The sequence below is a fragment of the Calypte anna genome, chromosome 3 (assembly GCF_003957555.1).
Source record: "Calypte anna isolate BGI_N300 chromosome 3, bCalAnn1_v1.p, whole genome shotgun sequence".
In the NCBI taxonomy this organism is placed as follows: Eukaryota; Metazoa; Chordata; class Aves; order Apodiformes; family Trochilidae; genus Calypte; species Calypte anna.
In genome coordinates this window covers 68,979,460-68,994,642 of record NC_044246.1, presented here as the reverse complement: position 1 = coordinate 68,994,642, position 15,183 = coordinate 68,979,460, and the positions used below count along the sequence as shown (strand labels likewise).

The 15,183-nt window shown below is 41.6% G+C and overlaps 1 protein-coding gene across 1 annotated transcript in view; it reads right to left on the bottom strand.

Annotated features, from left to right (window-relative positions):
• Nucleotides 1-4,837: 4,837 nt before the first annotated feature.
• Nucleotides 4,838-15,183, bottom strand: part of LAMA4 (laminin subunit alpha 4) — a 97,371-nt gene continuing 87,025 nt past the window's right edge. The window contains exons 33-38 of the mRNA XM_030447944.1: nt 15,017-15,172; nt 14,028-14,187; nt 12,915-13,045; nt 10,150-10,243; nt 8,886-9,005; nt 4,838-7,164 (exon numbers count right to left, since the gene is read on the bottom strand). Of these exons, the coding sequence (XP_030303804.1) occupies nt 7,019-7,164; nt 8,886-9,005; nt 10,150-10,243; nt 12,915-13,045; nt 14,028-14,187; nt 15,017-15,172 (807 nt within the window). The 3' untranslated portion in view covers nt 4,838-7,018. The remainder of the gene's footprint in view (nt 7,165-8,885; nt 9,006-10,149; nt 10,244-12,914; nt 13,046-14,027; nt 14,188-15,016; nt 15,173-15,183) is intronic.

Sequence of the window (15,183 nt, the reverse complement as noted above, 5' to 3'; positions counted from 1 at the left end):
CGCCATCACCTCCCTCACCACCCTCCCATCCCCATGTTGGATCTGGAAGAGGTGGAGCAGTGGGTGTTAAAGGGTTAAGGGAAGTAGGAGCAGGAAAAGGGAATGGATCAGGGGGTAAAAATGGATTAGTGCCCCTGGGTTGTTCAGGATGTTCCCCGGAGCACAAACTGGATTTTTTTTCAGAGGTATACTCATCCTTGGTCTCCAGTTCTTTCAGTTTTTTGAGTAGTTCCCTTTGTTGCTTGTCTGCGAGTCCCAGCTCTTCCTTTGGTTGTTGCTCTATAGCAGGCATTGCTGGTGTTGAGAGGGGGAGCGCAGGACAGATTGAAGGCAATGGTGGTCGAGAAGATAAATCAGGCGGTGGAGGTGGAGAGGACGGCAGCGGCGGCAGAGCGGCCAGGAGCCACGACAGGCGGGCAGGAGTGGTGGGGTCTGCATTCTGAGATTCGTCACCCGTGTTCTCCGGCTTCTCTCCTCCTGGGTCCTCTGAACGTTCTGGTGGTGGTGGTGTTTTCGGTAGCTTTTGGTTTTGCTTCTCAGTCCCATTTTTACTTTTTGTCGGAAGCGCAGGGTCAAATGGCACAGGTGGCTGAGCTTGAATCAGTATAGCCCCCGCAGGTGCTGCTGGTGGGGGTATTTTAGGTGTCTCCAATAACTGCTTAGAGGTCGAGTCTCTATTTTGAGCATTCGTCAGTATATCTAGTAACGACACTGCCGCCTCTGTCTGCATTTCCGTCGGGTTTGCTGCAGGGCCTACCTTACGGGAGCGAGTGGGCAGCTCCCTTCCAGCTCCTGCTGCGATTGCCAGGCAGGGCCAACTCCCGTCCACGTTTCCCGACGATTGGCTGGGAAGAGCGCAAAAATGGAGACTGCGGCAAACACCAGTCTGGTTAAAGCACAGCTCCTGGATTTCTTTTGGATTACCAGGAATCCCTCTCTTAGAGAGTATGCTACTGAGTCACGGCACTGCCACCTCTGCATTTGCCTTAGGTTTGCAGTGCCTACCTTACGGGGGTGAGTGGCCAGCTCGCTTCCAGATCCTGCCGTGACTGCCAAGCAGTGCCAGCTCCCGCCTGCATTTCCCAATGTCCAGATAAACCGTCGCGTGAAGCAGCTCCCAGCAATTCAGGATCGGGAGGAGCACAGTGGACAACACGCAGATGAATAGAATCAAAGTATTGGTGTTTATTGAGAGTAGTGGTAGCCCTTTCATATGCAGTCAGGCTCGTAAGGTAATATAAGCATATTGTTGATTGGTACAACACATTCTTCATAGGCCACAGGGCACTATCTAACTGGTTAAATACAATTGTGTATGTGCTATGTGATGCTTTCCCATCCTGTTCTTCTTCTTTTCTGCTGCCAACTCCCTTATCTTTTGCCCGTAGCTGATCTTTTAATAACCTTGCAGCTGGGCCTCAAGGCCCTTAGCTCACGCTGGCTAAAGCTAAATAGTCAGGATTGCTCACATGTCCATTTTCTTCCAAAAACTCTCCAACAGAAGATGGAGACCTCTGAGTCATGAGACTGATCTGTGCTTTCGGTTCTAACACAAAAAAAGCAGTGCCTGTTTGATGCCATGAGAATGTGTGGAGGTGTTCAGGACATGAGGTGCGTGCAGTGCTCCTCCAGCACAGAGAGATTTGGGACCCAAGAAGGGTACGAGACAGAAAACCACTTCCCCCCAACTCCCAGGCCAATTTTAGGCCATTTTGGGTGTGTTTAAGTGTGTTTGTGATCAGATTTTGACCACTCCAAGTTTGTTTTTGAGGTGGTTTTGGCCTTTTGAGATCAGTTTTGGTGCATTTTAAGGCATTTATGGCCCATTTCAGGCTATTTCGGCTCTGTTTGGTGCAGTTTGGGTCTACTCCAGTCACTAGTGGTGTCCCCCAGGGATCAGTGTTGGGCCCAGTTCTGTTCAGTATCTTTACTGATGATTTAGATGAGGGGATTGAGTCCATCATCAGCAAGTTTGCAGATGACACTAAGCTGGGGGGGAGTGTGGATCAGCTGGAAGGCAGGAGGGCTCTGCAGAGGGACCTGGACAGACTGGAGAGTTGGGCTGACTCCAATGGGATGAGGTTCAACAAGGCCAAGTGCCAGGTCCTGCACTTTGGCCACAACAACCCCATGGGGAGCTCCAGGCTGGGCACAGAGTGGTTGGAGAGCAGCCAGGCAGAAAGGGACCTGGGAGTCTGGATTGACAGGAAGCTGAACATGAGCCAGCAGTGTGCCCAGGTGGCCAAGAAGGCCAATGGCATCCTGGCCTGGATCAGGAACAGTGTCGCCAGCAAGTCCAAGGAAGTGATTCTGCCCCTGTACTCAGTGCTGGTGAGGCCACACCTTGAGTACTGTGTCCAGTTCTGGACCCCTCAGTTCTGGAAGGAGATTGAGGTCCTGGAGCGGGTTCAAAGGAGGGCAACTAGGCTGGTGAAGGGACTCGAGCACAGACCCTATGAGGAGAGGCTGAGGGAGCTGGGGTTGTTCAGCCTGGAGAAGAGGAGGCTCAGAGGAGACCTCATCACTCTCCACAACTCCCTGAAAGGAGGTTGGAGCCGGGGGGGGGGGGGGGGGGGGAGGGGGTCGGCCTCTTTTCCCAGGCAACTCTCAGTAAGACAAGAGGGCACGGTCTCAAGTTGTGCCGGGAGACGTTTAGGTTGGACATTAGAAGGAATTTCTTTACTGAGAGGGTGATCAAGCATTGGAATGGGCTGCCCCGGGAAGTAGTGAATTCTCCATCCCTAGGGATATTTAAAAAGAGACTGGATGTGGCACTCAGTGCCATAGTCTGGTAACTGCAGCAGTAGTGGATCAAGGGTTGGACTCGATGATCTCTGAGGTCCCTTCCAACCCAGCCAATTCTGTGATTCTATGATTCTACTTAGGGCAGTTTGTGGTCAGATGGAGGGCGTTTAGGGTCCATTTTGAGCCATTTCTAGTCATGTCAGGGGTCAGGTTTTGGTTGTTTGATATCCACTCACCCCCTCTGCCTGTGTGTCCCCCCCAGCCAGGGTTGTCCAGCAGGTGGGTGGTGACTGTTGCTTTGAGGCATTTTGGGTCAGTTTTGCTTCCCTTAGGGATCAGTGATGAGATTTTCTCTCAAAAAATGGGACATTTTGATAAGTTCTGGCCTACTTGGGGGCCCTTTGGGTCAGTTCTGGGGCACTTTGGGATCAGATTTGGGCTATTTCATGTGGGATTTTTTTTGTGTTTTGGGGCTGCTTTATGCTCTTTGAGGTCAGTTTATGGGTATAGATGCTGATGCAGCCAAGAAAGATGTTGCAGAAGAGGACCATCAAGAAACTTTTGAGATATGAGACCGATCCACACTTTAGGCTTGATATGCAAGAGAAGAAGCACCCAACCAGCACTGTGCTGATGTGTACAGACATTCCAGACCCTAGGGATGGTGCCTGCAATGTGTGATTCCAGCATTTTCCTGTATGGGCTGATGTCCCTACTCTTAATTCGTGAGAAGGAAAGGTTGATAAGAACGCATAACTATGGGAAATCTCTACAGATCTCCAGAAATAAGAGACAGAAGGTCGAGGGATCCTCATTACATACTCTATTTTGAAGCAGTTTCTTGAGTACTTCAACTTGAAATTGGATTCTTTCTTATATAGCCATGCTAATGTCAAATTTCAGAATATTCTGTGATATAATAACAGAGTAGTTGTAGCCCTGATTAGATAATGGCTTTAACAACACTTACTAAAGCCTTGAAGGTGGCAGGGAAAGTTATCATCTCCTTCAATTCAGTGCTCATTTTTTCAGTAGGCTTTCTGTAGAATTGAGACAGTTATATTAATATTGAAAAGGCAAATGGACAATCTGAAAATGTACCTTGGAACTTGTAGGTTTTTCCCAAATCTTCATAGATGAATCTTTTTGTATTTTGAAGCTATTATTTTTAATATAGATACAGAAGACAAATTGAATTCTGGGAAGAAAACTGCTTAGGATGTTGCTTTCCCTTAAATACCAGGGGCTTTGAAATGGATGCAGAGGTGTATATAGACTTTCTTTGGTGTATATATAATGTTAATTTCAAGGTCTCTGTGGGTGTTTGGGGCAGTGAAATTTGTATTATATCTTTTTCCTAAGTCTGCAAGTGTCCTCTGGTTTATAGTGTTAATAGTATTCACCCTGTTCTGAAGAGTGAAAACCAGCATCTCTGAGGCCTAGACATTAAAATTTAAGAAGATATCCTCCTCAAATACTGCTGCGATTGATTAGCTGGTGATATAGTAAGGAGAAGTAAATTGAATGGTAGCAGTTTATAAATTTTAATGTGTTTTTTTATTCACATATTTAATTATATTTTGCTATATTTTTACTTTTTCAGATATAAAGTATGCAAAGGACTGATTAATCAGAAAAGTCATTCTTAAATGTAAATCCACTGAACAAAACCAAATCTCATTGCAGCTAATATGGATACGAAATATACTCTTTATTCACAGAGCTTGGATGTGGATATGAGAAAATATGCTTTAGTCTGAAGCAGGTGTAAAATGGAGAAACGTTCTGAGTATGTGTATACCAGTTAATATACAATGCTCCACTTAATACCAGCATTCGCTAAACTGTGATGTTCCTAGGTGGCACAAGAATATGCCATTCCTGGCTATCTCTGCTTAGCAGCTGCAGACAACCTTGAAAGGAACGTCAGTAATCCTTGTAAGGAACCTATCTAAGCATGGAATCTGCTGTTATTTTGTCTCCAGCAGTAACATCCTGGAGACCAGGGCCTGAGGAAGCTTAACTCAGATTGTGGTGTCATGAGACTGATGGAGCCAGTCCAATAACTCAGTGCCACTGGAAGGAGAGAGACTTTTTTTTTTTTTTTTTTTTTTTCCAGCTTCTCCCAGCTGCACAGCCCTGATGCCATGCACAGCCTCCGGGAACTGGGAACCCAGCTCACTGACCTGAGGACATTCCCTCTCAACCCCAATTAAACAAAATAAAATAAAGCCCAGATGAAAAGCCTTAAATGTTTTCTAGTCAGAGTCTGTGTAGTAGCTGGGAGCAGGAAAGAGTTGAGTAGGCACACTGGTTTTGCTGCCTGACACAAAGATGTCACTTGAAGGCAACTGGATTTGGAGACCCCTGATGTGCTTGATTCAGAGAGACTGCAGAGGGGGACAATTACTGCTTGTACAAAGTACAAACAGTTGGCTATGGAGTGATAAAAAGAGGGGGCTGTACACCACTCCTAGGAGCAAGAGACTCCCTATGGTTGTCTGGAAGGAAGCCAGTCTTGGGAGGCTATTACCTCAGAGCTGCAGGGAACAGAATAGGAGATGTGTCCAGGAGAAGCAGTTAGAATAGGCATGGGGCTGAAAACATGAGCAGGGCTGACAAGGCTGGTGGAAGGAGAAGCAGTGGCTGCTGGAGCCACACCACTTTCTCTTGTCTACTTCCCACCCACCACTGAACTCTAGAGAAAAGTGGAGAGGCAGTGGTCCCAGCCGCTGGAGAGGTTCTGTGCCAGTCTGTCCAGAGCTTGCAGTTCTTTATCCAGGGTAAGCCAAGACCATTCATTGTCAGCCAATGTCAAAACACTTTTCCTACTTCTAGAGTAGTATAAAAGCTACTGATCAGTGTTTACATAGGGATCTTGTTCTGGTGGTTCCTCCAGCTGTCCATAGATTCAAGATTTTTTAATTCCAGTTGTCACTGTTATGTTTTCCAGATAAGCTCCTGTTATTTTTTAGTCTGTAAGGTGGTGTCCTTTATTTTCAATTTTCATACTTTCCTGCTTTGTAGCTGGTCAATTTTTTAGTTACTTTCAACAGTAATTTGCCCATCAGTCAAAAAACTTACTATCAACAGTAGTTTGTTCTTTAAAGACAAGGAACTTAAATGGCTTTGATGCCTTGTAGGTTGTCACTGAAGAAATTAAACTTTGCAAGTGACTTGTTTGATGTTCAAGCCTAGTGTGAGCTAAAGCCTAGTACTAACTTCCATCTACCTTCTATGGTTTTAACATAGGTCAGGTTTGCATCCTTTTGCCTTCTGTTTACATCTTCCTGTTTCACTCCCAGTTCCTCTGCAGCAGTGCATCTTCTACATTCCACAGGAACATATTCCTAGTTTGAGGATTACTGCTGTCCTGAAGTCCTGCAGCAGTCTCATAAGGAGGTGATAATTGTATATGATAAGGGATTTGCTTGAATCTGTGAGTATTCTTTCTATGCTTCATATTTGTGTTATATCAGTGTAAAAGAGGTCATAATGGGATTGTGATTTAAATGCTGTGTTTGTATGTAAGTGCATTTAAAAATATAGAGAAAAAACTTGAAGTTTTGAATTTTGTCTCTTCCAAGATTAGGCAAGTATTGCTCTGAAGTTACCTAGTTTAGGTAAATGATAATTTATAGAAAGTGTATGTCTTAAAAGATATATGCCCTATCTTTAATTTGTTCTATAACATATCCATGAAATCTTGAAGTCGAATAAAAATTTTAGGTTTTTATGGTTGGTAAAACTACATAATTGGTACGCTCTCTGCCCTCCATTTTAACTGAGCAACATATAAACAAGTTGAATAGAAAATAAAATTTAAAAAATCTTTGAACACAGTGATATGCAATATAAGTCTATTGCCTAGCTTTATTCTTTCATGTGCATTAGCAGATCTCTTCCTGTAAAACAGTGACCTAAGGTATGGAATGAAATGATGTGGAGGATCTATCTTGAAAGTAAATATTTAATATAATTTTAATTTCTATTATACTCCCACGTTTTCATATCACAGACTGGCCACAGTTAAACTATAAGAAATGGTGAAGCTCACTCTTGTGGTGTAGTAAGAGAAGTGCAGAAGCAACAGCCCTTTATTCTTCAGTGATTTGTGTTTGCAGATACACGTTAGAACTGACCCTTAAATATATTATTTTCTGTAGAAGAATCCTTGATATTTTCATTCTTCCTCTCTCGATGAACACAGCTTCTTTTATTCTCTTTTCTTTTTCTGGTCTAAGGAACTTTGCAGGATTGATGCAGTGCACTATCAGGCTGCTGGACATGTATTAATGCTTACAGCACCACTAACCAAAGCTGCTTTACTAAAACTCACTGGTTTTTCATCAACCATGAAGTTACGAATACAGCCGATGAAGGAGTTGCGTGTAGTCAGGCTGGATGTTAGCAGAGACTCTGGAAGAAGCAGATTAAAAAAAATGAAATAAAATTACAGCTCATGATGACCCAAATAATCGGTTTGGTGGCAGAATCTATAATGGAAAGGGAGTCCCCCCATTTACAGTTCAGTGGTCTATTCTGAAGACCATGCCATAGTACATCCTACACATGGACCAGTCCACCAATAAAACTGAGGTGAGTCCAAATGAAGTGGAAAATTGTATTAAACACTAGAGTAGCCAGCTTTTGGAAGAGTCAATACATGAAAAGTATTTCTGTTCCACTGAGAAGCTTGCAGGGACTAAAGGAAAGGTGGTGGTGTCTCCAGTCTAGCCTGTATGTATGGTAAGAGTCTGCTGTGTGTTTTCCTCTCTTTTCAATTCACCTCTAACTGCAGTTCTGCTGAATCTTCTGTGGGTCTTTTAAAAGGTCTGGTCTACTGCCAGTGTCCTAGAGACCATTAAAGTAAGTATGGGGAGTTATTTACATTTATGTAAATTTCTTGATACTACAAGAGGCCTAACCTTGCATTTTTTGATGCTGCATTTTCTTTTAAATAGCTGAGTAGATGAATCCCAGGGTGTGTGTTTGTAATTTCTTTTAATGTTAAATGTATTCTTATATGTGTCTGATTAGTTAGTCTGCATTTTGTTTATGGCATTTACATGGTAGTATTGTGTCTTGTTTGTTGTCGTGAAGTTAATTGTAAGGGTTTTTTGTATGAAGGTGATAATAGCATTATAGAGCCTATGTATGGCATTGCTTTAGTATTCTATAATTAATGCAGAAGTGGAAGGCTTGGTGATGAAGCAGAACAGTATTTGCAATTACCACTTTATATTACCTCTCTGGGAAGAGTCCTGTGCTAGTAAAATTTAAGTTTAGGTTTAAAGAGTGAACAAGCATCTGCACATAGATTTTATAATTCCCTTTAGGCTCAATTTTTCTCCTGGTATTGTGGGGGGGGATGCACACATCATGCACTCAAGCCACTAATAAGATAAGCAGTATAATACATTTTGTAGTTAGAGCTGTTCATGATTGACATTCAAGGCACAGAGAAATAATGCTGCAAGTTTTCAATGAGAAATATACAGGAGATGACTTAAAAATTGAATCACGTAGAATTGATTACAGTTTGCATATGAACATCAACAGAATAGCTCTGTCTGTTGAATAAGAGAAGTAAATGTAGTGATCTTGGCCCACGCTACACAGATGGTCTGTGAGTCACAAATTCACATTAGCAGACATCTGTGCAATAGAAATCACTAGTCAGAAAAAGAGTCTTCATGTTTTGTCTTGTGGTCAAAGAAAGAAGCCTAGTAGCAACAAAACACTGAGGTTCCAGTTACAGGGACTTTCCAATCCCATTAACAGATAAATAACTTCCTAAGAATCAGTAAGCCCATACTGAAAAGTAAAGGGGAAAAAAAGTGGGTTTTTTTAGCTTGCTGATTTCTTTTCTTATTCTATACTCTGACCTCCAGCAACTGTGAATTCTTTAATTTCAATGAAGCATCACTTTTTTCTTTGAGAACTTGAGGCAAAACACTTCAGATCAGCTCCTGAGCCTTTGAATTTTACTAGGTAGTTCATATGAGGTATGTTTTGGTTTTTTTTCTTTTTTGAAATGAGAGCTAAACCTTTATGCTTTCTCTGGAAACTATGTTGAAATTTGAGAATGACATACAAAAAAATGATACATACAAAAAAAATGACTGCCAAAACCTTACCTGGTACACCTCCAATAAACACTGGCTCCCTGTGGTCAATTGCCTTTGGATTTAGTGGCCCTACCACATGGTTGACTTCAGAGTCTACATCCAGCTGCACCACATTGGCATCTCTAATAACTGAAAGGCAGAGGAACAGGGATCAAAAAGATTGTAAAAAGTAGATCATGAATTTTCTGTGACGTACAGGAGTTACCTATTTGTTCTGAGTAGTGTAATTTAGTATTTGCTAGATTGGATGTGAGCCAGTGCCAGTGACAATACATGTACAGATTTTGGCACAGAACAGGGCCACTGGAAGTTACTGTGTGAGAGAAAAGGTGCTTTTGTGTGGGGCTCCTGATTGCTGGCAGCTATGTCTGGGCTGCATGTGGCTCAGTAGCACTATGCCAAATCATTCCCAGTCTGGGATGTACAAGAGGGCAGTGAGGTTTCCTCCTTGCTTGTGTCCTTGGGTTTACTTCAAAAGTAAACAAGAATGCATGGGGAAAAGGTGTACACTCATATCTCCTCTGGATGCGACACTGGGACACATCCTAAGTGAGCATCTAGACAAGGAGGTGAGTTATTTATACCTGAGGTTTACATGTACTTTTTGACTTTCAGACCCAGGAAAGAAGAACGGATGTCTGGCACACGGGCAAAATCCTGACTTTAGACATCTCTCTGTATGAGGCAGGGGGTCTGCAGATCTTTCCTTTTATTTGACCTCTAAAGGCAGTGTTTACTTATGCCTATTGCATTCTACAAAGTTGACCTCTGATTGGGAAAATAAGAATAACATCTGGTATACGACTTGGAAGAGGTTGCCAGCATTTCTTCTAGGTTGTCTTGTGTTCTTTGAACTTCCCTCCTTCTTTTTCATCATAACAATGAGTTCTTGTCTTCCCAGGAAGCTCTACAGTTTCTTTATCTAAAGGAGGAATATGACTGGAAGCTTTCAAGGCCAGGTTGGATGGGGCTCTTAGCAACCTGATCAAGTAGGATGTGTCCCTGCCCACACAGGGTAGTGGGAACTGGATGATCATTAAGGTCCCTTCCAACTCAAGCGGAACGGGATGATCATTAAGGTCCCTTCCAATTCAAGCCATTCTATGGTTCTATGATTCAGTGACTGTCTCTTTCATACAAACTTCCACCTTGGCAAGTGAAAGGGAAGAATAGAAAATATGACTAATTCCTGATGCACTAGTCCATGGAGATGGGTATCTGGGGAGGGAGAACTGGGTCACCTTACTTAAGGGGATGATCATGTTTTACTGACCTGCAATTCGGTGCCACTTGCCATCACATAGACTCTGTTTCAGTGTCACTGAAGTTGAAAAATCCCTGATTCCATTATTCAGTTTCACAGTAACCTGTAGAAAAATAATATAGGCATCGCTGTACACTGTCCTGTCCTGTTCACTTTTTTCTTTCTGTTGTAATAATACTTCATTCGCCACTCAAAACATGTCTAGTATGTAAGTGGAAGAAAAATATTATTTGTAGTGAAATGAGGCAACCAGGTGCCACTAGTTGCCAGGCAGTGGGCATGAGCTTGTGTTAAGCCCACCTGTGCCTGATTAGGGCAGGCCCCAACTGCGCATGAGCAGGATTAGGGGGCCAATAAAAGGTGAGGCTTGAAGCACAGCAGAGAGGTCAGTGGAATCTGGAGCAGTAGCACTGAGCCAGGCTGACCAGTCCTGAGGGCAACAGACTCAGAGCACTATTTGAGCACTCCTGCTGGAGCACCTGTTGGACCCCAGAGCACCGTGCCCTAAGAGAGGTTTGTCTTGCAACGATTATTTCATGAAATTCTTTAAAATGAGGCACCTTTCTAATTCACAGGTGTATTTATTTTTTTTAGATTCAGTATGTCTGCAACATTTCTGATTGGCACTCAAGAAAGAATTTTTAAAAAATGAAAAATAACATCTAATTTCACTTAAGTTTCTAATACCACTACTGTATAATTTCCTATGTGATAAAATTGTGTTTAGAGGCATCAGATGATGTTTTGGCATCTTACTAACCTCTTAGTGAGGAAAACAGTCATGAAAAAAACAAGTTTAAGCAAACAGACAAGATGTGAGAAGGGAATAGATAAGGAACCTAAAAATAATTTTAAAGTTATTTCTTTAAGTTTACCAGGAAATTTCTGGTAGAGCTAGAAAATGAACATGATTCTGAATTTTATACCTCTGCTTTAATTATGTGGATTAATATTATATTGCATGGAAATGTCACAGTGTTGGCAGAGCAGCACCATGTCCCTGTTGTGGGGAATAAAACTCCCAGTGGTGATTGTCAGAGAACTCCAAACACTGCAATACCTTGTTTTTTCAAATGTCTAAGTTGTACCTGATAATGCTGACACCTTGTTGACTGAAAACATTGCAAGGAAACAATTTTAATTTTAGAGGATCTCTGTTTCAATATAATTGTAGTTTTAATTTTTTTTTCACAGGGGCACCAGCAAACAAAAATGCAATGATCCTCATGCTCTCTTATATGTAACTGTTGATTAAATATATAGGAGTGAACTAAGCAAATGCAGAATCATGGGAGAAAGTGGCTCCTAAATGAATCTCCTAGACAAGCTGTGCTGATAGAGAGACATGCGCATGTTTTAAAAAATGAAATAAAGGTGCTAATCATTCTTGTTGGTCCAGCAAAAATGTTTTCACAAAATAGGTCTTTAGTAATGCATTCAAAGAGAGCAGACAGTTTGTGGTAAAATCCACAGGTCCTTACTAAGGGAATGCAACTGGCATACTTATTGCAGTGACAAGCAGGGATGAGCTGCTTTTCCAGGCTGAGTTTTGTTTATGAATTGTATATACAGGAAGTGATGTTTGAAGCAATAAGTGAAGCACTTTCTTTTATTAGATTAGCTGATACAATTGGAAAACCAGACAAGTTTCTGGACATGCAAATCTTCCATCAGATCTTTACATAAGAAGTACTAAGCTCTGTCAGTTGTCTATAGATGCAGTCTTTAAGTGGAGCATGATACCTAGTGATGCAATGTGCTTTAAGTTTTTTGTTTATTCACCAAGGACAAGCTACAGCTGTGAAGAATGGACTTTATCTTACCTCATCATCTGTCAAAACTTAGGTGCCTAACTGAAGCACCTGGTGTTCACTCTGTAGTCAACATAGACACCTGCACCTCCTTTAGGATAAGGAGAATTTCCATCTTAAACTGCCCACTCGGTCTCTTTTCTGTAGCTTCCTGTTCTCATAAGGGAGGTGACTGTTTCCTCAGGTGCTGCATTGCTAATAGAGGTACAGCCAGCCTCACTTAAATACTATTACACTTGGGTTGGTGGTTAGGTACCGGGTGGTGCATTGCATTGGTTAAAGAGTATCAATGTTGCTTAAATGCTTTACTATGCCCTGAATTTCTTTTCTGCAAAAAGGATTTACCACCCTGCTTTGAACTTTTCCTTGTTTTGTCCAGTTAGACTGAAAGAAGTTACCGTACATGTGCAGTGTGAAGAGATACAAATTTCAGCAATGAATATAATAAAAAGAGCAACAGCAACAACTACCTGCCAAGGTCATTTTAAGCCTCTCCTGTTCAATTGACAAAAATCCAGAGGCTCTAGAAACCAGATCAACAGATAATGAGAATTTCCCTTTTCTCTCCCTCTCCGCATCACACACATTTTCTTTAAAGCAAGAAGAGAGCAAGCACATCTCAGTCTTCTAATAAGAATTCATTGACAATTTCCTTACTCGTACTGATAATTTTTTTTTGAGGAGGAAAGAGAAGCACCAAAGGGTCAGTGCTCTTGCTGCTTTTCAACTACTCACTGAATATTCATAGTTGGTATCAGTAAAGTGATCTGATTTTGCCTTAGGTGTTATTTTTTGTATTTTAAAAGTATCGAGGTTGCCTAATTGACTCAGTTAATATATTTAGGAGAGAAATAAGAATCAATTAATGGCAAATTTGTAAGACAAAAGCTGCATATAGCAAAACCCAAGTAAGTATGAGAGAAACCACTCAAAGCAGTGGAGGAAATGTGAACTTAATTATACCTGTCCATTTCTCATGTGCATGTTCAAATACTCTCCATTCACGCTGTGACCATGCAGTAGAACGCCTGAGCTGCTTCGGGGACGTATTTCAAAAACAACTTCAAATTTCAGGCCTAAACTGAAGGATTCATCTGTGAGGGGAAAAAGAGTAACATTATTTTTGCACTGAGTTAGTGATGAAATTGGATGTCTACTCAAAGTCAAAAGGGAAATTGAAAGCCCAAGGGTGGAGTTCTGTCTTTAAAACCATAGGAACCAGTCCTACTGTACATATGTGAAGAGATGGCATGGTGTGCTGTTAATGACCCATTTCAACTTTTGATTATGTTTGCTTGAAGTACTAATCAAGGTTTCTTTATTTTTCATTGCTTATTTATTTAAAAATATTTCTTAGCAATGAAATGGACAGCAGAAAGTAAATTCTCTGTATTTTTTGACTGTTTGTTACTGTGCAATTTACTAGACATTAGCAGTCCTTATACATTGAGTGGGAGTTTACTTGAGTTTTTGTAATTCAGTGTAAAAACCCCCCTTTTTCAGTTTGGTGCCAGGCCAGCCAACAATTAGAAACATTGTTTAGTTCTTCTTGGTGTTGCCAATGAATAGGGTTATGCAGTTTCTTTTTCTGTTGAGATCAGAGCTTATGTGACAAAAAAAACCCCATAAAACACTTCCTGGAACACAGCAGGCCTAAGTGAACAGAGAATGTTTCTGTCATGCTGTTCAATACATGCAGAAAGCCTTCCCTTAGGATTTTTGAATTACAAAATTTTCATTTATTAAAACCAAGAGATGGCCACTTACTGGTGGTCTTGGTCTTAGCCACATTGACTTCTGTTTGGATAATAGTCACCATATTATAATCTGTTCCCTTGTGAAATTATTCTAATTATTTTACATAGTTACATAGAGATGTACTTGTGAAACAACAAGTTTCATGGTGACATTGTGACTTCTCAACATCATCTGCCTACCACAATAATGATCTGTATCCATATGTTATGGTTCACAGCCTCTCAGAAGTTACCACACCCTTTAGTGGAATGTGTCATTCTGAAGCACAATGAATATTAGTCTCATTATGGGATGAATTTGTTCAGTATTATGTATTACCAAGGACAACATATCCTCCTTCTGATGAAAAGTATGTTCCTGCTTCCAATGGGCCTTCAAAGCAAGGTGTTACACTAAAGGTTTGTGAAGCTGAAGTAATTGATCTTCCATTGAGCTGTAAATTGCTGAGACAACCACTAAAACTGTAGACAGAGTTAATCTGAGGAGAGAAAAAAAGCATGATTAGTAGACGAACTGCTCATGGAAGGAAATAAACACTTCAGTCCTTATTTGTGTTTATGGGCTGTAAGGCTGTGGTTTTTTTGTGCATCAGTTTTGAGTTAAAAAACAGTTTCTAGAGAAGAGAAAGAGGACAGATGCTTTTTGTAGCCTCTCATGTCTCTCTGGTGACTTCCAGGTAACTCCAGCTTGTGCTGATTCTCAAAGAGCCTTTACTGAACCATGAGAAACAATGTGCAACTAGAGCAAGGCCATGTACACATAACACGTACCCTCAAGACAAGGCGGGATCTATTTTTTCTGAGTAGTGTATCTATCTTTTTAAGTATATAACACTAAAGCTTACCTTGAGGGAGACTTAGTTATATTAATTTTTGCTTTGATTCTCCGTTCCATATATTTCAGCACCGAGATGTGGAGCAGAATACTGACTTCTAGGTGCTGTCTTAAAACAGATACTGAGACAACATTAAAATCTCCCTGAAACTCATCTACATCTCTGACCTCTGGGTGAAACTGGTCTCACCAACTTTACCTGTCTCATCTAAGCTTGAGTTTTCCTAGGATTTCTCTGTTCCTCAGAGACCACTGGGTTTCAAGTTGCTGCTGCAAGTCCACAGAAGCCTCACCCAGCTACTGCCAGCCCAGTCCTGCAGGAGCTTTCCTATCCACTTGAACTGAGCTGTCTGTTCCTCAGCATCCTGAGGATTCAAATCATAATATGCTTTTGTCTGAACTCATCCCTACAGTCAGATCTTGCATTAGCTGTACACAGAGCTATGGGATAACGTAGTGGGTGTCTGCTTTACCTGGATATTTTTGACAGCTTTTCCTGGAGCTACACCCCCAATATAGAGTGGCTCAGTGACTCGCCAGGTATTAGCGTTACTGCTGAAAGGTTCTTCCAGTACTCGGAGACCATCAATTATCAAGCGACCAATATTTTTGCCTCTAATAAATATCACCTAGAAAGGGA